The sequence below is a fragment of the Oratosquilla oratoria genome, chromosome 30 (assembly GCF_046742065.1).
Source record: "Oratosquilla oratoria isolate Oo_2021 chromosome 30, ASM4674206v1, whole genome shotgun sequence".
NCBI lineage: Eukaryota > Metazoa > Arthropoda > Malacostraca > Stomatopoda > Squillidae > Oratosquilla > Oratosquilla oratoria.
The window spans coordinates 25,656,532-25,679,703 of NC_134806.1; the positions used below are offsets into that span (position 1 = coordinate 25,656,532).

Consider the following 23,172-nt stretch of genomic DNA (forward strand, 5'->3'; position numbering starts at 1 on the left):
TTATTGGGGCCAGAACTGTTCCTTGTGGAACACCGCTTATTACTTCATCCCAGTTTGAGTGTTTGTCTCTTATCACTACTCTCATTTTTCTTTCTTGCAAAAAGTTTTCCATCCATTTAAGCAATTTGCCCTGTATTCCTCCTTCAGTTTCTAATTTCAGCAACTTCTTATGTGGTACTTTGTCAAAAGCTTTTTTTAGGTCTAGAAATGCACAATCAGCCCATCCATCTCTTTCTTGTATTATATCTATTAGCCTTGAATAGAAACATATTAAATTGGTGACGCATGATCTTCCTTGTCTGAATCCAAATTGCCTTGGATTTAGCACTTTTTTTTTTCTTCTAAATATCTTACCCATCTACTTTTGACAATTCTTTCACATATTTTTGCTATAGTACTTGTTAGAGAGACTGGTCTATAGTTGGTAGGGTCTTCTTTATTTCCCCCTTTATATATAGGTACTATACTTGCTTTTTTCCAATATTCTGGGACTTCTCCTTCTTTCAAGGAACTGTTTATTATGCTATGTATTTTGTCTACTAGTTCATTCCTGCATTCTTTCAGAATCCAGTTTGCTATTTCATCTGGCCCATGCGATTTTCTGACATCAAAATTACCCAAGTGTGTCAATATTTCATTCTTTGTTACTTCTATTTCTTTCATAGGGGGGACTTTCTCTTTCCATTCGATCTCTTCAGGTTGTATGTTCTCCCTTGTAAACACAGATTTAAAATGCTTGGTCATAATTTCCGCCATTTCAATTTCCTCTGTGTATTCAACTCTTCCTTGTCTTAATTTCTCCAAATCTTGTTTGTTTTTCAGTTTGCTGTTTACAAATATGTAATATAGTTTTGGTTGATCTTTACATTTTTCTATGACATCTTTTTCATATTTTCTCTTTTTCTCTCTGCACGCTTGTACATATTTATTTCTATAACAAGTATATAGTTTCCATTTTTCAGGTCTTCCGTCTTTTTTCCATTTGGTCCAAGCTTTGTCTCTTTTGTCTTTTAACTCCCTACAACTTTTGTTGTACCAGCACTTTACATATTCTTTTTCTTGTTTTTGTCTTGGGACATACTTTTCCACTCCTTTTTTATAAATTTTTGTCAAAATATTCCATTTCTCTTCCACTGTTGTTTCTTCTTTGTATATTCCTTCCCAGTTTTCTTTTTGAAAGAATTCTCTTATTTTATCAAAGTTTGTTTTTTCATACATCATTCTTCCTTTTCTATATTGTTCATTTCTTTTCGTGTATTTTTCATCATTTAGTTCCAGTTCAATCAGTATATGGTCACTTTTACTTATTGGTGTCTTATATTCAATCTTTTCTACTATTCTAGGTTCAGATGTGATTATTAGGTCTAGTCTCGATGGTTCTTCTTCATTTCTATACCTAGTGTTCTCCTGTATCCACTGCGTCATTGTATGGTCAATAATCATCTCGAGTAGAACATTTCCCCATGAGCCGTCTCCACCCTTTACTGTCATCTCTTCCCAGCAGACTTCTTTGCAATTAAAGTCGCCCATTATAACTAATCTTCCTCCATCTTCCATTATCTTATTTAATGTTATCTTTGGGTCCTCTAACATACTTTTATGTTCACTCTCTTCCCACGAGGCTGTTTTTGGAGGCACATAATTTATCACAAACTTTCTGTTCTTCTTATCTCTGTCTTCCACTTCGATCATAATCATCTCTACTGTATTCTTTACATATGTGACACACTTCACGTTTATATCCTTCTTAGTCAGGAACATAACTCCACCCCCTTACTTTGTCTCTCTGTTTCTAATCCAATAATTGTATGCGTCATGTCCTACACTGTTGGGTGGTAGTGGACCTTTTAATTTCGTTTCTACAATTCCCATTATGTCCGGTTCTTTTTCCTTCAGATAATCATTCAGCTCATTCAATCCTGTAATTAATCCATCTATGTTTTGAATGTAGGACAAAAGGTCCCCGGACAAAATGTCCCCAGACAAAATGTCCTGAAATCTGCACCCCCGGGACAAAATGTCCCCAATATTTAGGACAAAAGGTCCCCATTTTTTTTTCAACAAATATTGATTTTTATCAACTGTTTATACATTTTGAGTCATAGTTAATTGTGGTTTTATAACAACCCTTAAATTCAGGAGAATCTCTATATATAAACACAAAGTACAATAATATTTGATATTTGATATTTTATTAAATATCTTATACACGACCCAACCCATCAATCATTAGCCACTTTTCAGACCATTGCTGTAATTTATTTAAATCTTCATTCCGCAAATTATGAGTACAATTACAGCACACAATCATGCTTTATTGAACTTATATTGTATGCCTATATAAAAAATAAAAAGTTAAAAAACAAAAATTCATAAAAAAAAAAAATATATATATATAAAGGAATAAAGTAAAACACATGACAAATTTTTAGAAAAAAAGAGGACATTTTGACCACCCACCTAGGCCGTTGGGGACATTTTGTCCCAGGGGTGCAGATTTCAGGACATTTTGTCCGGGGACCTTTTGTCCGGGGACCTTTTGTCCGGGCACCCTATGTTTGTGTAAGACACTCTTAGTTTTCTGCCACTTCCATTGTATTCTCTGTTTCCCTTTTGTTTTTCTCTAGTATTTCGAATTTCCTTACTTTCATATTCACTACTCTCCAATAGAATTTCTCTTTTTCTGACTCTGTTCTGTTCTCGTTTTTTTCCTTAGCTTGTTGTCTTTTAATTTTTTCCTCCTCTCTTTCCTCTTTATTCATTTCCCTTTTTATCCATACCTTTTTATATTGTTCACTTGCTGCTAGTTTCCCTGTTTTTGATAAGATATTCTCTGCCATCGTTTGTGACCTGAATTTAATCTTAATTGGTCTGGTCTTATCTGTACTATACTTTCCGAGTCTAAACTTCTCTTCAATTTGTTTCATGATTTCAGGTTCATATTCCTGAACTAATTCTAGAAATCTGCTTACTTTTTCATTTTCCTCATTGATTCTTGTGGTCTATCTGGGTTGTGTTTCTCTTCCATTCTTAATATATAATCATACATTTCTTTTTATCTGCTAAGTCTCTTACTATATTCTCCTTCTGTCTCATCACTTTAGTAACTGAGTCTTCAGTTTGTTCTCTCATTTCCTGTTTAATTATGTCAGTAAATGCAACTTTACTGTTGTCTTGGATTGTCTTCCAACCCTTAGCTTCTTTAGCTATGGCCTCTTTGTTTTCTTTATAATTCCTCTTTAATTCTTCATTCTCCTCTTTTACTTCTTTTAACTGTCTTTTTAGTTCTTCTATTTCCTTATTAAGTTTTTGTTCGCCTTCTCTAGTTCTTCCAATCTTTCAACCCTTTGCGCAATTTATAATATTCTACCGAACCTACTCTCCCAATGTTCGGTCATTTGTTCAAGTTTTTGTTCTAGTCTTGCCAGTCGGGGGAGGTTGGTATCCGCTCCCCCCCCCTCATTAAATCCATGGAAATTATTATCCTCACCTTCTATTGTGCTGGTCATATCTATGTTTCTAATCTTTACATTTTTGTTAGACCCTTCATCGTCACTAAATTGATCCGGCCCGCGTTTGTTTACATGGCGTCTGCCTGCCTGGACCAAGTCCTCTCCTTCCTCATTTCCTTCCATTTCCCTCAGTAATCCCTCCCCTTCTCCTTTTTCCTCACTTTCCCACTACACCACGAGCAATCCCCTTCCCTGCAAATACAATAGGTACTTCCTTTGCGTTGAGATCCACGAAAATTTCACTTTTTCTTCAGGACGTCAATCCTCGCCGTCTGTCCGACGTAAGTGTGTGTGTGTGTGTGTGTGTGTGTGTGTGTATGTATATGTATATGTTCGTGTGTGTGTGTGTATGCACATCTTTTTCAAGTCATTATATATTTTAATGTCCATGTATATGTTTATTAAGGTATTCATTTGCTTGTCCAATTTATCTTTTTGACTAACTCTGTGCTGTCTTGCCAGTGGACGGTGACATGCCCGGGTGAAGGGAACGTGTTGTACTGGCTGCTGCAGAGCAAGGGTCAGGCACTGCTGCCAAAGCAGTCTCTCGAGACTATCGTCGTTAGCAAAGACGGAAGCTCCATCACCTTCCCGGTAAGTTGCTTGTCGGAATTCCTCAAGCCTATCAACTTTGTGGCATAAGTTATTCATTCAAGCCTGGTGAAATGATGTTGAAATTATGGCGAACAATCCTTTTGTTCTGGCTGAAGATTGTCGAGTTTGTTTCGAGTGAAGGTAGATCCTCCGGGCTGAAGTTAAAACTGTCTCGATTAATCGATTACCTTCAGCCTTCAGCTTACCTCTAAGCTTGTCTGGATTATAACAATTGAAGGCTCGGTAAACAATTCTGACGTTATTTGTATTGGTACTCAACATCCTCAACAATTCCCCTAATATACCTCTCTTTATCCCTCATCAAGAGAGCTCTAGTCCACCGTTTCAGTCCTATGCTGGCTAAGGTCTTCAACCAATCATTTCAGAAAACGCAGAAGGCACGTACTTGGAATAAGACTTGTCCCCAATAAAGAATCCAAAACGACAACGTTTTTTATTCCAAGGAGCCAAAATTGAGTAATATACAGTAAGATAGATCAATGTACCATATTCCAATAATCGAATATATTGAAACTACTTTTATATTTTCAGTAAAAAAAATGTACTCATAAAGACACATGTGGATACATATACGTTAAACAGTAAAATATAGACTCAGAGATATCACATTCAGTAAAATGTATACATTACAAGCACAAATTTTAACAATATAATTCTAAAACATTCAGTCTTTAGACGTTTGACAGGACACAAGATCTTGAGTACAGTACTTGGTACCAGGGGCGGACCCAGGAATATTTTTCGTGGGTCATGAAAATGAAAGTCGAAGCGAGGAAAAAAATCTGATGCAAGTCACTTTTATTTACTTCTGTGTATTTGAAATAGACTGTGGGATGTTTTAGTTATATAAACAAAACCTCATGCATGATTCCAAATAATTTTATGGTTATTATAGTGACTGAATTAATAATATAATTTATTACCAAATAAATTAGAATTAATTTGATCTGTTTGTAGAAGAAAATACAGGAAGAGAACAGTGTGTGAATGTCAATGGCTCTCTGTCAGATTGGTGCAAAGTCACCAGTGGTGTTCCTCAGGGCTCGGTGTTGGGACCCCTGCTATTTACCATGTTTGTGTCCGATGTGCCAGACCTCTTAGACAATTACATCTCTATGTTCGCCGATGACACCAAAATATTCCAAATAATAGCACACGAAGATTTCCAGCACTCATTGCAGGGTGACTTGGACAAGCTCCAAACTTGGGCTCGCAAGATGCAAATGCTCTTCCACCCAGAGAAATGCAAAGTAATGCACTTGGGCCCTAACAACCCTCAGAGGAACTACGAGATGTCATCGAACAATAACCCACCGCACTCGCTACTCGTGGCAACAGAGGAAAGGGACTTGGGTGTCATTATAGACAACAAGCTGAAGTTCTCGCAACACATTCAGGCACAGGTCAATAAAGCGAACAAAATCCTGGGAGCCCTCAAGCATACCTTTTTGGCATTGGACAAGACAGCCTTTCTACATCTATATAAGAGTCTAATCAGACCACATCTAGAGTATGCCTCAGTGATCTGGAGTCCAACTCTGAAAAGGGACAAAGACATGCTGGAACAAGTCCAGCGAAGAGCGACACGGTTGGTGCAGGGACTGTCCCATCTCTCCTATCCTGAGCGACTAGCAAGCCTTCAACTTCCAACACTACAATTCTGCAGACTACGAATGGATGTCATTCAAACTTTTAAGATCCTCAAGAATATTGACAACATACACTACACTAAGGAATGCTCAACATGTGGGAAGGCATTAAATACAGCCACCAGAGGACACAACTTGAAAGTCCAAATACACCATCAGCCTGGTCCAAGAAAAGGTTGTCTTCCAGCTCGAGTTTCGGAAGTCTGGAATAGATTATCGCAACACACTGTAAATGCTACCTCACTAGAAACCTTCAAGACAAGACTTGCCAAGGAGTGGGAGAACCGGTCAGACCTTTACCAATATAGCTTTTCGTATTAACCAGTCCACGGGCCAAAAGGGTTGCCACACCAAAAGAAAAGTCATCAAGAAATTATACAGGTCTTATTACCCGAAGGGTATCAAATGACCTCTACTGAAGGTGAATACTGAAGGTGAATAATTAGAAAGTACACTGTTATGATTGTGTCTGAAGTACAGTAATACGTACAAACTTATTTTGTTTAATATGCTTGTAAGTAAATATTGTGTAATAAAAATAATAACTACACAGTTTTTGTCTCAAAATACATAAATATTAGTAAACAAAATTGCAAATAAACTAAAAACATTTGAATCGGACTGGAATGTTAACATAATACATTAACATGAAACATTTAAGTGCAAAATGTAATTTAACGTTTATTTAAAACTATATCGATGCATGCTGCTGCCTGTTAAAGTTTGATGCACATTTTCCTAACGCGAGCTTTTGAAGCTAGTTCAGCAATGATTTCTTCTTCATTGGGCACCTTACTCATATGAATATTCACGAGTGCCAGACCCGACAATCTTCGTGCATTGTTACCTGAGGTATGTTTTTAATTTTCTCAGGCAGCTGAAACTACACTCAGCTGATGCTAATGTGACTGGAAGAGTACAAAGAATCTTAACGAGCTGGAATATGTTGGGATAAAACACACCAAGGCTTTCAAGTGCTGGGACTTTTGAGCATGTTGCTGAGATTCTCTCATTACTCTGCAACTTACACTTTGTGTTCCATTTATGGCACCATCTTTCAACTTCCCCATACAGGTCTGCCAGCGTTCCAGGCAGATCAAATGTGGTTTTGCTAACATACTTTGGAATAAGATATTGCAGGCGTAGAGCTGTCTGGGTGTGAGTGCCGAATCGTTCTCGTACTTGTTGTAGCAGGTTATCCAAGTATGGCAAGAAAACTGAAATCCTAAAGTAGGATTCAGGTTCGTGTGTTTCTAGATTTGACCTCTTGGTTTGCTTTGTACACTGCCGTGGCACTTGTATTTGTTCACCCAACAGATTTTCAGCTTCCACGAAAATTATATGGAAGTCCTCCTCGGCACTAGCTCGGATGGATGTCTCCAGGAGATTATTCACTTCTTCGGCATATTGGAGTATGTCGAGTTTGGGATTTTGGAGCTGTACTGATATTGACAGTAATAGCTTACTAAAGCGTTCACATACACAGAGAGCCACTACAAATTGATGTGCTGTCATGGCATCTAGCATTTGTGAAGCCTTTGATGATGCTATGTGATTTTTCTAGTCACATATTTCTTCCAAAGTGGTAGAATTCCTTGAAACGAATAATACTATCATGGCGTTCAGACCATCTGGTTTCACAGAGAGACAACAACATCTAGTGAGATTGCCCACATGCTGAAGACTGCTTCTGTTCAAACACTTTGGTGTAAAATTCTCTCATCCTCTTGGCACTGGCATTCATGTAGTTCGTGGTTTCCTTAACCGTACCCACACAGTTATTGACATCTTTCACCTTTGCAGCTTGGCACACTACCAGATTGAAGACATAACTGTTGCAGTGGGTGAAAATTGCCTTTTTGTAGATTTGCCTAATGTGCACTTGAGCACTGTTTGTCTCTCCCTGTATTGCTGCACATCCATCATACATCTGACCTCTCAGAAGGCTGAGATCCAAACCATATTTCTTAAGTTTGGAAACAATTAGCTCTGCTATTGCATTGCCAGTTCCATCAGTGGCCTCCTCAAATCCTAGGAAGTCCTCATGGATATTTCCCTTCATGTCTACATATCTTACCAGAAGGGCTAGTTGATCCTTAACAGAAGAATCAATGGTACCATCTGCAATTACCATAAACATGCCTGCTTGATTGGCAACTGCAACTAACTTGTCTCTTATTAGCTTCCCAGGACTACAGATAATTTCATTCTGAATATTCCAGCTCAAGTAGGTTGCATTTCTTGCACATGTGTCAATGTGCTTTTTTAGAGCTTGATCTCCAGCATAAAGCCTAAACCATAAAGCTGCTCGAAAATTTCCATCATTGTCTTCTGGCCTTTTTTTAGACAACGGGCCTGAGTCACGATGTCCACACAGAGCTAGTCCCTGTGTGCCACAGAAGGCTAGTCTTGATAATTGGCAGAAGCCTTCCTTTTAGCCATAGCTTCCCTCTTCAAGCCAGACAGTAGCTGCTCTTCTACAGATTGTCTATTTCCTTCATAGTACTGAATAAAATTCTTGGCCACCACCTGACTGTGTTTGTGATAATCAAGGTTTTCATGTAAGCCATGCTTACGTACTCTGTATCTGAAATATCCGATTTTATTAATGGAATTTGAAAACAAAATGATAAAAAGATCCAAGTGAGGGTATATATGTGTTTTTTGGCAAATAGTGAAAAAGTGCATGAGATAAAAAATGACTCGAGGCCGAGTGCAAGCGTCCTTATTTTGAGGAGCGAGGAAGGTGACATGGTCAGAATGCCAGAACTTATACTCATTAGTTTTAACCGATTGTTACTGACTGTTAGTGTATTTCATTTCTACCAGGGAAGGAAATTTTGGGAAGCCCCCCCCATTCCCTGGTTTAGTTACTTTCTTGTAGGCCATCATGAAATTTAAGCTAGAAAACATAAATTACAAATAATTATAAATACTAAAGATGAAGACACGACAGTGATTATTATGAGAGTGAGTTGCAGCGGTGGTAGTGCAAAGCCAAAAGTGGGACAGTATGTGGTGTGTGAACGGGAAGAATTACTGACCCATGAAAACCTGCAAATACACAAAAAATTATGATATTCACAGCCACATCCACAAGAGATCAAATCAGCAAATGTTAATATACACTTATTCTGACTGCCACTAGACAATTTCATTCAATCAAGGAAAACCCCCCTACACAAGGAAGAAGTTGAAGTATTGGATGATTCAGGTAAATTATAATGACTTTTGTGTTTCAGTGTTTGTCAATTCAACGGGATGCTGGGCAGCACTTGTGTGTGCTCCAGGGTCTTGACGACAAGATCCACGCAGTTCCCGTGATGCTTGAGGTGGCACCAGCTCCTCCCACAGACCTCTGGGAGGAGGTTTACAAGGTAAGGGTGTTGGTTGGTGCTTTAAGTGCCAGTGAAGCATAGAATTGTACTGTTAAGACCTTCCGCCAGCTTTGGCAAACACTTTCTACCATTAGAATGCAGAATGTTACCTGGTTTTCTTGTCAAGTTTATCAGACTGATTTGCTTGTATATAAAATCTACCAGTAATTTTCACTAGTGTAGACAGTGTAGCTCATGATTCTTCAGTACAATCATATGTATCATAGACTTTGGTCGATGAACCAACATTTTCTTTCACTATAGGATCCATCCATGAGTTGAATAAGATAGTGTGACATTAACCATAATGAATTTCTTTAAAATGTTACAGTGCTATGGTGTTAGAAAATGAAGGGCTAAATTCTGTGGGAAGGGGGTGGGAAAATTGTGTTACCATGGTTTCTATTCCCAGTTCCATTTACTTGTGGCAAGAGGTGAATTATGTGAAAGTGGAATTCGAGAATTACCAGTAACCATTCATTCCAGTGAGGTCTGGTTTGTTCTCTGTAGGAGTTAGGGTCATATAGGGCTGAGTGGGGTGCTTCTATGGACTTGGATTATAGGGTTGATGCAAAGCTGGGGTGAGATTCATCTTGGACCTCTTGGTTGAGATGTCTTGAGTGTAAGATGCTACTGCTTTGGTGTCATTTTTGTGATAAGAATGCAGGTGTGATACAATCTACATAATATACTATTTGTTGTACTTTTTCAGATGAGGAGTTTGTTTTCTTCATTCTTAGATGGCGAGGGGAACAATTTGAGTGATCAAGTGGATATAGTATAGGAAAGGATGGATGTCATAGTGGAAGTACAAGGAGGGCTAGAGAGAGTTTGAGTTGTTTGTAAAGTAGAGGAACTGGGAGTTTTGAGGTGGACCCTTGAATTGTGTTCATGGTCTTGCTTGGAGAAGCTGTTTGGGGTCATGGTGGTTCTGCACATGCCATTCTTGGTTCAATCATCATGGATGACTCAATTAAGGACCTTTCAGAAGCTGATGTTCTCAGAGTAAGGAAAGTTGATACAGAGAGATCTTGGGTTCAGCCTGAAAACAGATTGTCAGCCCCTCAGTGCTGCACCTCTAGAAGATGAGAGGGTTAATGAGTTTTGAAAATGGACAGCTCTGTTGTCCATATTGCAGGACCACCACAAGCAGGTATCCATCACTGGTCCCTAGGAATAGCTGAAGTTACAAATGATCAGCTCTTATTTGAGTGGAAATTTATGTTCACTCACAAAAGAGTGCTGATCGATTTGTTCCACAGGGATGTTGCTGAAGTCTCTAAAATATTGATTACATAAAAGTTTCAGTCAATACCTTTTATGAGGAGAGGTAAATTGAAAGGAGAAATGAAACTCAAGGTGGAAATGTGGACAGGAAGAAAATGAGAGCAGGGAGTAGTACTAGTTAAAAGGTTATCAACATTTCTTTATGAGTGGAAATTACAATTTGGAGAAAGTCACCAGCTAACAGGAAACAATTTAACCCAGAGAGCCTAAATAAGCATCAGGGCTTCAATAATTCTGGAATTTAAACTTTTCTGAAAATTAGGGACATGCTCCTTTATGTCTTTTAATACATAGTATGTTTCATTCTATCAAAATAAATAACACATGAGAATGGAGCCTTTATTAGTACAATGTTTTGTGGTTGCTACTGTTCCTGTGTGCAACACACATGTTGGTGACATCAACATGTGTGTTGCACACACAGTAGCAACCACCTGATGGACTGGGAAAATGCAGAACTTCTGATATGTGAGCCTAACAAGACCCATAGAAAATGTTTGAAAGCAGATATCATACAAGGAACCAACACAATTGAACAAAATAGTGGAATGCTTAATATCTTACCCCACCTGATTCCTTTAATATCCAACAAAAATTTAACCTATCCCTAATTGCCCTCTAAACTCCCTTTTTCTTCTCAATGTCATTGTCCATCCTCAGTAGACAATTGCTCACCCTTCTTCTTTTCTTCCTTTTGTTCCTTGGTTGTGAGCTAATGTCCTTCACCTAGTCAATTGTTCCATCTTATCCTTAACCTTTCCTATTCCCAGACATGGTTCACCTTCTCCTTAACCTTTCCTAGTATTCAGTGACTCCCCCCTTTCTACCTCCCCCTCCCTGTTCCTCTTATTTAACCTCAGTCATGTGTATTATGACTATGTACTAGAAAAGGCTGTAACAGGTGAAATGTCATACTAATAAAGGCTCTGTCCTCACATTGTGTTTATTTTGACAGATTTGTCAGCAACTGCCACTTTTGTACATGTTTCATTCTAACATTTATAATTTCTTATCAGTACAAGTTCTTGGCTGGGTTCAGTGCAGCATTTGTGGTGGCCTTCATCTTTGGCTTCATATTCCTTCTCAACAAATACAGATGGAGACCAGAAGATAAAAGTAAGTTTGTCAATGATAACATTTATTTAGTTTAAAATATCTCTCCCATGCTTTCTTTCTAGAACATGTAATTCATATACCGAGTTAACCATATTCATACTTTAAACAGGGCATTTCTTTTACATTTAATACTTCTAATATAACTGAGATATAGTGTCTTCATACCCCTCATGCCTCCTTAGTGCTCTAGCTACTGGCTTATTTCCTACTCTAATACTGAGATCTCCCAACACCACTGCATTTATATTTCTCATCTTAATTTCAGTTTTGCTCACATTATTAAAAAAAAAAAAAAAAAAATCATTCTACCATGCATTTACCTACCTACAGTGCCCCTCCATCTTTTGTCCCCTTACTATTTCTGACACTATCCACCATACTTTGAAACTGACTTACCCTTCCTTTTCAGTTTTATTTCATTCAACACTAACACATAAATTTTTTCCTCACAAATATATTACCAATCTCTTCCCTTTTAATTTTATTCATACCACATCCATTCACATTTAATGAACATGAAATATTTACTTTAAAACTGATATTTGTGTGTGACAAACACCCTGAACATCTATAATGAATAATCAAATACAGTACTTTCTTTCCACAGTTCCTGTGCTTTCTGAAGGACACCACAACCCAGCCCTGGATGTAGGGGATGATTTCGATACAAGAATGTAGACAGTGCAAGTGCTCCTCTTTGCATTTATTCCCTTCACTACAATTCTTTATTAATCCTTTCAAGAAACTTTGTACAGACATGTATGGGTAAAGAAGGGAAAGGAGACATAATATTCTGGTAGAGCCTTTATTAGGTGAATAACATACCACTTTGCCAATTTTTCTCACCTACTACTCTTGAAAAGGCCTGAATTTCCATCCTAACGTCTTCTCATATTAGTCCTTTTACTCTGGCTACCTTAAGGGTATTTCACTTGTTTCCATGGACCTCTTTCAGTAAGGATAAGGTTGTACAGGTCTCCTGCACTCTATATCAGTATATAATATTTCATGCATAAAATTGTTCTACATTAATACTCTTATATAGTTATACATAGGCCAGTTTCACTATTATGATTAGGCAAGCTAAGCAGATGGTCATTTCCAGCTTTTTTTAAGATTATTACTGTCCCTCTTTTTCCCATAAGTTTAAAACTCGCTGTACAATTGATCATAACACAGTAGGGTTTCCAGGAACATAAAGCAATCATATAGCAAAGGATGTGCAGCCATCACAAGAGGAAATGAATAGGTAATCTAGTTTCATTAGAATCATGAATTCAATTGTAAAAAGAAAAAACATTAAAAAGCATTACTTAAAAACCATAACCATCTTTCTTATATGGTATTTGGTATAAACTGAAAACACAAACGTAATGGCACACATAAAAGGAATTCCAGATTGAACACGGGTTCATTTTTGCATCAGTGTCATGAATTCTATGCAAGGTACTTTTGCTCACATTTTAATAATATTTTATTTTTAAGTAAAATCACATGAAGCAGTAAATGTCTAGGGGGAGTGAAGTGTACTATGAGAAATACATTTATAGAGTTGAGCACTGAGAAGGTTGTATGAGAACTGACTGTAGTCACAGCACTGTATGGGTCAGATTTGTTATATGAAAGAGGCAGAAAGGAAGTGGCTACATATGTTTGAGATGAAGTCTTTGAGAAATATGGTAAGTATTATAAGGATGGATGGAGTGAAAATTGTGGAGGTGAGGCAGAGTGGAGGTGGTCATTTTGGGTTAGGGCATACAAAAAGAATTACTAGGAAAAAAAAACAAAAAGTGTGAAAAGCAGATGTGGATAGAGTGAATTTGGGAGGAAGACCAGGTGGATGGATGAGGTAAAGGAAACACTGAATGCAAGAGGAATAACTGTTGAACAAGGAGGAGAGTGCAAAAGATAGGAGTGAATGGAGAGTGGTTGTAATGGATGAGGAAATGACTAGCAAAAAGGGATGTTCTTCCTGTCTACTTCACATATATATATTTTTTCTTTTTTTTGTGTATGAGGAGGAAGTGCCATATAATGAAGCAGTGGGGGTAAACCAGCTCCAGTTGTTGGGTCCTGCTGTGGAGGTGCTGTCTTACTACATTGTCTTGGATCCATACAGTGTGGCATAGGACAGTTATGAATCCTTCATCCAGAGCTATGATAGGATGGGTGATGAATTGGTTTTGGATGGGTGTGGGGTGGGTAGGTGCTTTGACTTGCCCATCCCCTCATAGGTCAGGACATGTATGAGCTCTGAGCTTTCATCTGGGAGATAGCAGCCAATCAGGAATCCAATACATGGTCCAAGACCACGGTGAATTTCTTGCTCTCTCACAAACACACAGACACAATCATAAATAGAGCCCATTCAACCACCCATGCCTTCTCAGCTCCTTGTGGATGAAGGGTCGCCCTGTTCTCTCCCACATTGGTTGGGTCAAAAGTGGTATCCTGTGAACATAATCATCATATGACAATCCCCTCTCCATCCATTCAAAATAAATTACATAAGTAAGGCACGTCATGGAAATATAGCAAAATTTACAACAACAAAGGTACTACGGCAGAACTGACCTGGATTATTCCCAGTAAAGCACTAAGTAATGGAATTTGGAAGTAACTAAAAACAATCACTTTTTCTTGCATCCATTTCCCAGTGCCTCAGAACATTGCAAATATTATGAAACTGATGGCAGCATATGCATTAGTACTTAGCAAAACACTTCAACCTGTTCACAGGAACCTTGTAATCTAATATGCATGAAACATGAGATTATGGTATATCGCTAAATTACTCGTTAGCTAGTCACTGAATGGAAACCTACATTCTCATGCCAGCCAGTTGCAGTTCTTATGACCTTCAATATATCTTTCCTTGAAGTAATGCTGGTCTGTTATGTATGTTGTGCAAGTGTAGGACTGTTTCAGTTACTAGCTACTGAGACAAGAGCAGTTGCCAGGTGTCTACTCTCCTTCCATGTATTCAATATTGAAATTCTAGCATCCAATATCAATCACCATATGACATTATGAGGCACTGAAGAGAAAATTGTATGGGCAGTGAAGGAAAGATTAAAAGGTGGCAGATAGGGATGACAGTAGAAATTAAAAAAAATTATTTATAAATTGTGATTCTTCTCTGCTGTGAAAAGAATGATGCATAACTACAGCAATGTCACTAGTCCCTGTCATATTACATGCATATATATATATATATATATACACCAAAGTCTTTTTCCCCCTTATAAGGGAGGTAGCCAAAAAAAGGCATAAAATCCACTCCCTCCCTCTTATCTTGGCTCCTCCTGGATGATGGGTCATCCCTACATCCCTCCCACTCCCTGGGTCAGAAACAGTGTTGCAAGACACAACACATCCACAGCAAGGTCGCTTCATTTAATCAGTGACCCCCCCACCCCCACCTCTCTGTCCCCTCATGCAGAAAAAGAGAAAACAGGGAGGGCTGCATCAAAATATTTTTCCCACATACTTCCTCACCTACTCCCTTTCATGCATCACAGCATCATCCATACACAACCATTCTCCATTCACCCATATCTTCCATCCTTCCTCAACAGACATTCCCGTCTTTCCAAATACCCCTTTTACCCCATTCATCCATCTCATCCTTGGTTGCCCTCTCATGTTCACCCCTTCTACCTCTGCCTTCCACACCTCTTTTACTAGTCTTTTTTTTCACTCATTCTTTCCATGTGTCCATACCATCCTAATACTCTCATCAACCCTATCTCTCAACTCCCTTTCTCACTCTATCCAGCCCTATCATACTTCTCAGGCACCTCATCTCAAACACATTCAAAATCCTCCTCTCTTATGTTCCATGTTTCTGCACCATACAGTGCTGTCATCACAATCACTCCTTTATACAATCTTCTCTTTGCATCCATTCCCATACGTCTATTTCTCATTACTTTTTAATACCCCCCAAAGCATCTACTTGCTTCTCTCAATCTACATTCAACCCCCACCTCCACTCCTCCCTTTCCTGCCACATTTGCACCTAAGTATCTAAAACTATTCACATCCTCCAGTTTCTCCCCTTAACATTCACTTCCTGTCTCCTGCCACTTTCTTCCCTTGTACATCTCACCACCTTCCTTATGCTCACATTTACCTTCAATTTACTTCTTTCGCACACCTTCCCAAACTCTGTCACTAACTTCCTCAATTCTGTCACAAGTGCAGTGTCATCAGCAAACAACAACTAGCTCATCTCCCACTTTTCTCCATTTCCTTTAACCATCTCCAATCCCTGACCATTGCCCTTGCATATACCTCTCACACCACCCCATCCATGTATAAATTGAACAGCCAAGGCGACATAACACATCCCTGGCAAAGGGCCACCTTTACCTCAAACCACCCTCTCCATTTTTTATTCTAACACAAGCTCTACTACTCTCATAAAAACTCTTGACTGCTCTTAATATCTTTCCTCCTATCCCATATATCTGCAATACCTCCCACAGTACCTTCCTGTCTACCCTGTCATAAGCTTTTCCAAATCTGTAAAGCCCAAAAAACATCCTTACCTTTTCCTAAAGTTTTCTCACATATCTCTCTTACCACAAAATTCTGATCCACATAACCCCTACCTGTCCTAAACCCAGTTTCCAACCAATTACTCTCTGTTTCTCTCAATCAAAACCCTTCCATAAGTCTTCACCAACTACACTTAACAAACTGATCCCCCTGAAACTACTGCACTCATACTTGTCCCATTTTCCTTTGTAAAGTGGAACTATACAGGCACTCCTCCAGTATTCTACCCTCTCTTAAACATTAAATAACCTCACCAGCCTCCACCATCACTGTACCTCCTTTTTTTTTTTTTTTTTTTAGAAATTCTGCATGACACCCATCCAATCCAGGTACCTTACCTACTCTCATCTAAACAACTGCCTTCATCTCATCTTTTCTTATTTTTCCTGCATTTTTTTCACTCTATCACTGTCATTTTCTTAGCGCTATCTACTGCAACTACCTTTCCTTCCTTATCCTCCTTCACATTTAGCAACTCCATAAAATACTCTGCCCATCTTCCTCTTATTGCCATCTCTTCCATTATCATCATATCTGTGCTTTTTACCTTTTCTTCCCTCCTTTATTTGCCTCCTCTTCCTCTCTTAATTTCTTTCAAAAACATCTTTTTATTACTTTAAAATAACTGTCATACTCTTACCCCATTTCACATCTGCTCTCCTCTTTGCCTCCTTTATCTTATGTTTTACTTCAGTTTTCTTTGTACCTCTCACATGATTCTCTCATCCTATTTTGCAACCAATCTGTTATATTCAGTGCATGAAATTTATGTAGCCAATACTTCCCCAAATAGAATCCTGTCATGTGACAAGTGAGGGAAAAGTAGAAGCTTACAAAAAGGATGAGCAGTCATGGGTCCAATCTGAAGCCAGAGTGAAGGAGCTTTGGATATAATCTATGGGGAGATCCTCCCTGATACTTGCCTTCCATGGCCACCTCATGGACCATTGTTAGTCTCACTAGGTTTAAAAGTATCATGTGTACAGTATATTTGGATGATACAATTTATCTAGCAATAATTTCTTATAAAAATACTTATTTTCATGCCTTATGTATATTGTCCTAAGATCACAAATACAAGATTATGTAATAAGAAAAATTAAACACTGGTATGTTCTTCCTCCAAATGATGGTTGTAACAATTATATTTTCTATATTTTTGTTAACCTACAGGTCAGTGTGCAAGGAACAATAAAACACATATATTAGTTTAATTTTAATTTCATTTAAGCGTCTTTTACCAATACTTAAAGAATGAGCAAATTAATAATAATCAAAATTGCAGAATTTTGTGGTAATCTTGCCCAATATATCTTCAATACTTCACTCGTCATCATCATCATCTTGCTGAAGCCACTTGATTAAGACTGCCAACTGAGAAGATTACAAAATAAATTAATCTAAATGTTTTATTTCCTTTACGTAATTGGAAAAAAAATGCCTGTTAATAGATAAATAGAACAATAATAATGATACAGTACATACATATACCAAGGGCTTTTTCCCCTTATAATGGAGGTAGGCAAAGTCAAAGGTATAAATCCATTCCCACCAATTTCATCCCCACGTACTCCATTCCCATTCACCACCCCTCCCTCCATCTTTTCTTGGATCCTCCTGGATGATGGGTCATCCCTGCATCTCGCCCACTGCCCTGGGTCAGAAGCAATGTAGCAAGACACATCACATCCACAGCTAGGCCGCTGGATTTAATTGGTGACCCCCTCTCTGTCCCCTCATGCAGAAAAATAAAAAATGTGTGAGAAATCCCTTCGGGCTGTGTCAAAATATCATTCACACATACTAACATCCCCCATCCCCTCCCTTTCATGCATCAGAGCATCATCCGTACACAACCATTCTCCACTCACCCTTATCTTTTCTTCTCCCTTCCTTTCTCAACAGACACTTTCCCAACACCCTTTTTACTCCATCCATCCATCTCATCCTTGGTTGCCCCCATTGTGTTCATTTCATCCACCTCTGCCTTCCACACTTCTTTTACTTATCTTTCTTCACTTATTCTATGTGTTCAAACCATCCCAATTCTCTTTAATCAACCCTCTCACAACTCCTTTTCCACCTCTGCTCTCCTCCTTACCTTGTCTCACTCTATCCAGCCTAGTAACCCCTACCATACTTCTTTGATGCTTCATCTTGAATATATTTAAACTCTCTTCCTTCCTTATGTTCCATGTTTCTGTCCCATACAGTGCTGTCAGCACAATCATCCATTCATACAATCTCCTCTTAGCATCCATTCCCAAAGGAGTGGAGAAATATGTACCAAAGCAAAAACAGGAAAGAGTGTACATTAAGTGCTGGTTTAAAAGAAGGTGCAGCAAAGGGAAAGATAGAAGAGACAAAGCTTAGAAGAAATGGAGAAAAGAAAGGAAACCTAGAAAGTGGCAATTATATGTTAATCAAAGGAACGAATATGTAAAAATATGCAGAGAAGAAAAATGTAATTTAGAGAAAAACATAACAGAAAATGTAAGGATCAGCCAAAGCTATTCTATAGATATGTAAATGGGAAACTGAAAAACAAACAGGAAATAGTGAAACTATGCCAATGGAACACAGAATACACAGAAGATACTGAAATGGCTGAAGTCATGCGCAACTACTTCAGGTTCTGTTTTCATACATACATACCAAAGGCTTTTTTCTCCCTTATATATAGGGAGGTAGCCAAAAAACAAAGGCATAAAAACCACTCCCACCCATTCCATCCCTATCACACACCACTTCCCTCCACCCTCTTCCCTCCCTCTTATCTTGGCACCTCCTGGATGATGGGTCATCCCTGTTTCTTGTCCACTGCCCTGGGTAAGAAGCAGTGTCGCAAGACAAAGCACATCCACAGCAAGGCCGTTTCATTAAATTGGCGACCCCCCCTCTCCATCCTCTCATGTAGAAAAGGAGATGGGGGAGAAATCACTACAGGCTGCATCAAATTTTTCTCACACATACTCCCTCACCCCCCATCCCCCACCCATTCCACCTCATGGATCACAACATCATCCCTGTTTGGGGTATTGGCTGCATGTTATTGTGGCAAAGTAGCATGCAGTTGATCCTTTAGGGTCTATATGGGGTGCTCCTATGGACCAGTCACATATCAATTTGTCTGTGATAGAGGAGGACTCTGTTCACAGAGAAATGATGACACTTTTAGTATACTGTGACAGTCCCTCCGTTATGCTGTCCCCAAACCCCTTGTTGCTGTCCTGTACCATTTCTCTGAATATTCATTTCCCTTTTTTGCATAACCTGTGGTGGGGGATAGAATGCTGCCACCAAGTCTTCCCACTTGAATCATAAGAAGTCTGTTTTCATTAGAGAAAAAATACAACAATGAAGGAAATAATAATAACACAGAAGGAAATAATGGATCAAATAACGAACCTCAATGTCAGGAAATCATATGGCCCGGATGGAATAGCAGATTGGATATCAAAAGAATGTAAAGAAGAGCTAGCAGACAAAATATACATACATACATACATATACCAAGGCTTTTTCCCCCTTCCAAGGGAGGTAGCCAAAAAGGGAAAGGCATAAAAACACTCCCACCCATTTCATCCCTGAATACACTCCACACCCCTCCCACCCTTCCTCTCATCTGAGCACCTCCTGGATGACGGGTCATCCCTGCACCCTGCCCACCGCCCTGGGTCAGACAAAATATACAACATAATAAGTTGCTTGCTCAAAGAAGGAAAAATGCAAGGAGACTGGAAAAATGCTGATATTGTACCAATTTATAAAGAAGGAAATAAGGAAGACCCAACAAATTACAGAACAGTTTTCCTTACAAGCACAGCTAAAATCTGTGAAAAAGCCATAACAAGTATATGGATAAAACATCTGAAAGGATAGCAACATACTGAATCCGAGACAATTCGAATTTAGACAGGGAATATTGTGTACCACTAATTTGATTTGCTTTTACGACTACTAGATATAATACAAGAAAGGAATGGATGGGCCAATTGCACTTTCCTAGATCTACAAAAACTTTTTGATAAAAGTCCCTCACAAAAAACTATGAGGGAAACTGAAAACCATAGGAGGAATACAAGGTAAACTATTGAAATGGATGGAGGATATTTTGCATGGATGAAAAATGAGGGTAGTGCTCAAGAGATAAGACTTCTACTTGGAAAGAGGTAATTAGTGGAGTCCCACAAAGATCAGTGCTAGTTCCAATAATGTTTACCATTTATATAAATGACATGAATGAGGGAATGGAATGTTACATGAGCTTCTTGAGGCAGATGATGCAAAATTGTTAAAGAAGGTGAGTACTGAAATGGACTGTGAATCATTACAGAAATCTGAACGGGATTTGGAAATAGAGTTAGAAGTGGGAAGTGGAATTCAATATAAAAAAATGTAGCATAATGGAGTTTGGAAAAAGAAAAAGGACATCAGGAAGATATAAAATTGGTGAAAAAGAACCCTGACAAACATATAAACAAAACTGTTGGGGAGACCTATAACTTACTAAGATCAATAAACATGGCTTTTACCTACTTGGATGAAGACATGGTAAAGAAAATACTAGTCACATTGATAAGGCCTAAATTTGAGTATGCAGCAACACTATGGTCACCCAGTATATATATATATATATATATAAAGTATAAAGAAGATTAAGAGAATCCAGAGAGCAGCTATAAAGATGGCCCCTGAACTAACAAAACTATCATATGAAGAAAGATTGTTAAAACTTGAGTTGCCGACTCTGGAACAGGGAAGAGAAAAAGGCGACTTGTTGACAATCTACAGAACTATGAAAGGCACGGAAGTCCTTGATAGAAAAGACTTATTAAATTGGGATAAGAGAAACACAAGAGGACATTGAAAGAAGCTTAAAAAGGACAATTATTGAAGAGACCTAAAAAAAAGTTTTTCCCACATAATGTATTGAACAAATTAGATGAAAAAACAGTGTGTGCAAAAACAATACAAGAATTTAAGAGCAAACTGGATATGGAGAGATACAATGATGGGACGCCACAATCTTAGCTCCCTTCCTATAAGATACAACTAGGTAAAACTTTCTCATTAAACTTTTTTATCCCCCAAGGCATTTACTTGCTTTTCTCAATCTACATTCTATCTCCACCTCCACCCTTTACCACCACATTCGCCCCCAAGTATCTAAAGCTATCCTATTCATCCAGTCTCTTTCCCTTAATACTCACTTTCAATTTGCTGCCATCCTCTCCCCTTGTACATCTCATCACCTTACTTTTACCCACACCTTCCCAAACTCTATTACTACCTTCCATAATCCCTCTGATTCTGCTACTGGTGCAGTGTCATCAGCAAACAACAACTTGTTTTTCTCCATTTTCTTTAACCACCTCCAATCCCCAGCCCATTACCCTTGCATTTACTTCTCACACCACCCCTCCATGTATAAATTGAACAGCCTTGATGACATAACACATCCCTGGCAAGGTCCCATCTTTACCTTAAACCACTCACTCTATTTCCAATTCTAACACAGGCTCTACTATTCTCGTAAAACTTGACTGCTCTTAATAGCTTTCCTCCTATCTCATATATCTGCAATACCTCCCACAGTATCTTCCTGTCTACCATGTCATAAGCCTTTTCCAAATCCATAAAAAATACTTACTTTTTCCTAAAGCTTCGTCACATATCTGCCTTACTACAAAAATCTGATTCATGCAACCCCTACCTTTCCTAAACCCACACTGTTCCTCACCAATTACTCCCTCTGTTCCTTTCCTAATCCTCTCAAAACCTTCCCATAAACCTCCCCAGATACACTCAACAAACTGATTCCTCTGAAACTACTACACTCACACTTGTCCCCTTTTCCTTTGTAAATTGGAACTATACAGGCACTCCTCTAGTACTTTACCCTCTTTTAGGCAAACACTGCACCTCACCAGCCACTCCACCATCACTGTACCTCCCTTTTTTAGGCACTGCATACACACCTAACCCAGGTGCCTTACCTGCTCTCATCATTTTAGTAACTGCTTTCACTTCATTTCTTATTTCTCCACTTTCCTCATTCATCACTGTAATTTTCTTAGCACTTCCCATTGCAACTACCTTTACCTCCCTATCCTCTTTTACATTTAGCAACTCCCAAAAATATTCTGCTCATCTTCCCTTACTGCCATCTCTTCAATTATCATTTGTTCATTTGCACCTTTTACCTTTATCTTCTTTACTTGATTTGACTCCCCTTCCTCTTTTTATTTCCTTCCAAAACATCTTTTTATTACTTTTAAAATTTGTCATACTCTTCCCTCATTTCACATCTGCTCTCCTTTTTGCCTTACTTTATGCTTTACTTCTTAGTTCCTCTCATATGATTCTCTCATCCTATTTTGCAACAAATCTGTGAACACTCATTCCTTCTCTTCTACAACCTTCTTTTGTTTCATCATCCTACCACTCACTACCCTTCCTTCTTCTTCCTGTCCTCCTTGTTTGCACACTTTGTGACTCCCTCTTTGAAACATTCCCATTCCTCTTCTACTCCTAGTTCTACTCTATCCTTCACTCCCTCTTACTCATCTCTCAGCTTCTTGTCCTCCTTTTCCTTCTCATTTAAGCAGTTTACTCTAAGCACCGCCCTACCTTCTGTCCTTTTCCTCTTTCTCCATCTATCCTTCACTCTCTCTCTCTCTCTCTCTCTCAAATAAATAAATAAATAAATAAATAAATAAAATAAAATCTGATATTCCACCACTTCCTCCCCTCAGAATGTGTACATCTAAAACTCTTCCTACTCTTCTTCTGGGTACCATTAAAGCCCTATCTACCACCCATCCACCACCCTATTCCATATGTACTTGTCTCCCAACAACTCAATCAATTGGTTCATCTCCTACCCTAGCATTGAGATCTCCCAATACCACTACACTGACATTTCTTCCTACACCCTCTATATACTCATTTAAATCTATCCAAAAAGCCTCTGTTTCCTCTACACTTTTCTCACTACCAGGCCCATATGCACTTAAAAAAAACTTCATCTCCCTTCCCAGTTTCACCTTC

At 38.5% G+C, this 23,172-nt stretch overlaps 2 protein-coding genes across 3 annotated transcripts in view; one reads left to right on the forward strand and one right to left on the reverse strand.

Annotated features, from left to right (window-relative positions):
- Positions 1-17,333, forward strand: part of LOC143041052 (uncharacterized) — a 41,060-nt gene extending 23,727 nt beyond the window's left edge. For both annotated transcript variants that reach the window (XM_076212679.1, XM_076212680.1), the window contains exons 3-6: positions 3,975-4,106; positions 9,019-9,153; positions 11,457-11,556; positions 12,164-17,333. In XM_076212679.1, the coding sequence (XP_076068794.1) occupies positions 3,975-4,106; positions 9,019-9,153; positions 11,457-11,556; positions 12,164-12,234 (438 nt within the window). In that variant the 3' untranslated portion in view covers positions 12,235-17,333. The remainder of the gene's footprint in view (positions 1-3,974; positions 4,107-9,018; positions 9,154-11,456; positions 11,557-12,163) is intronic.
- LOC143041051 (translation initiation factor eIF2B subunit epsilon-like) overlaps positions 17,323-23,172 on the reverse strand; it is a 55,938-nt gene continuing 50,088 nt past the window's right edge. Inside the window, exon 13 of the mRNA XM_076212677.1 lies at positions 17,323-17,493. Coding sequence (XP_076068792.1) covers positions 17,443-17,493 — 51 coding nt within the window. The 3' untranslated portion in view covers positions 17,323-17,442. The remainder of the gene's footprint in view (positions 17,494-23,172) is intronic.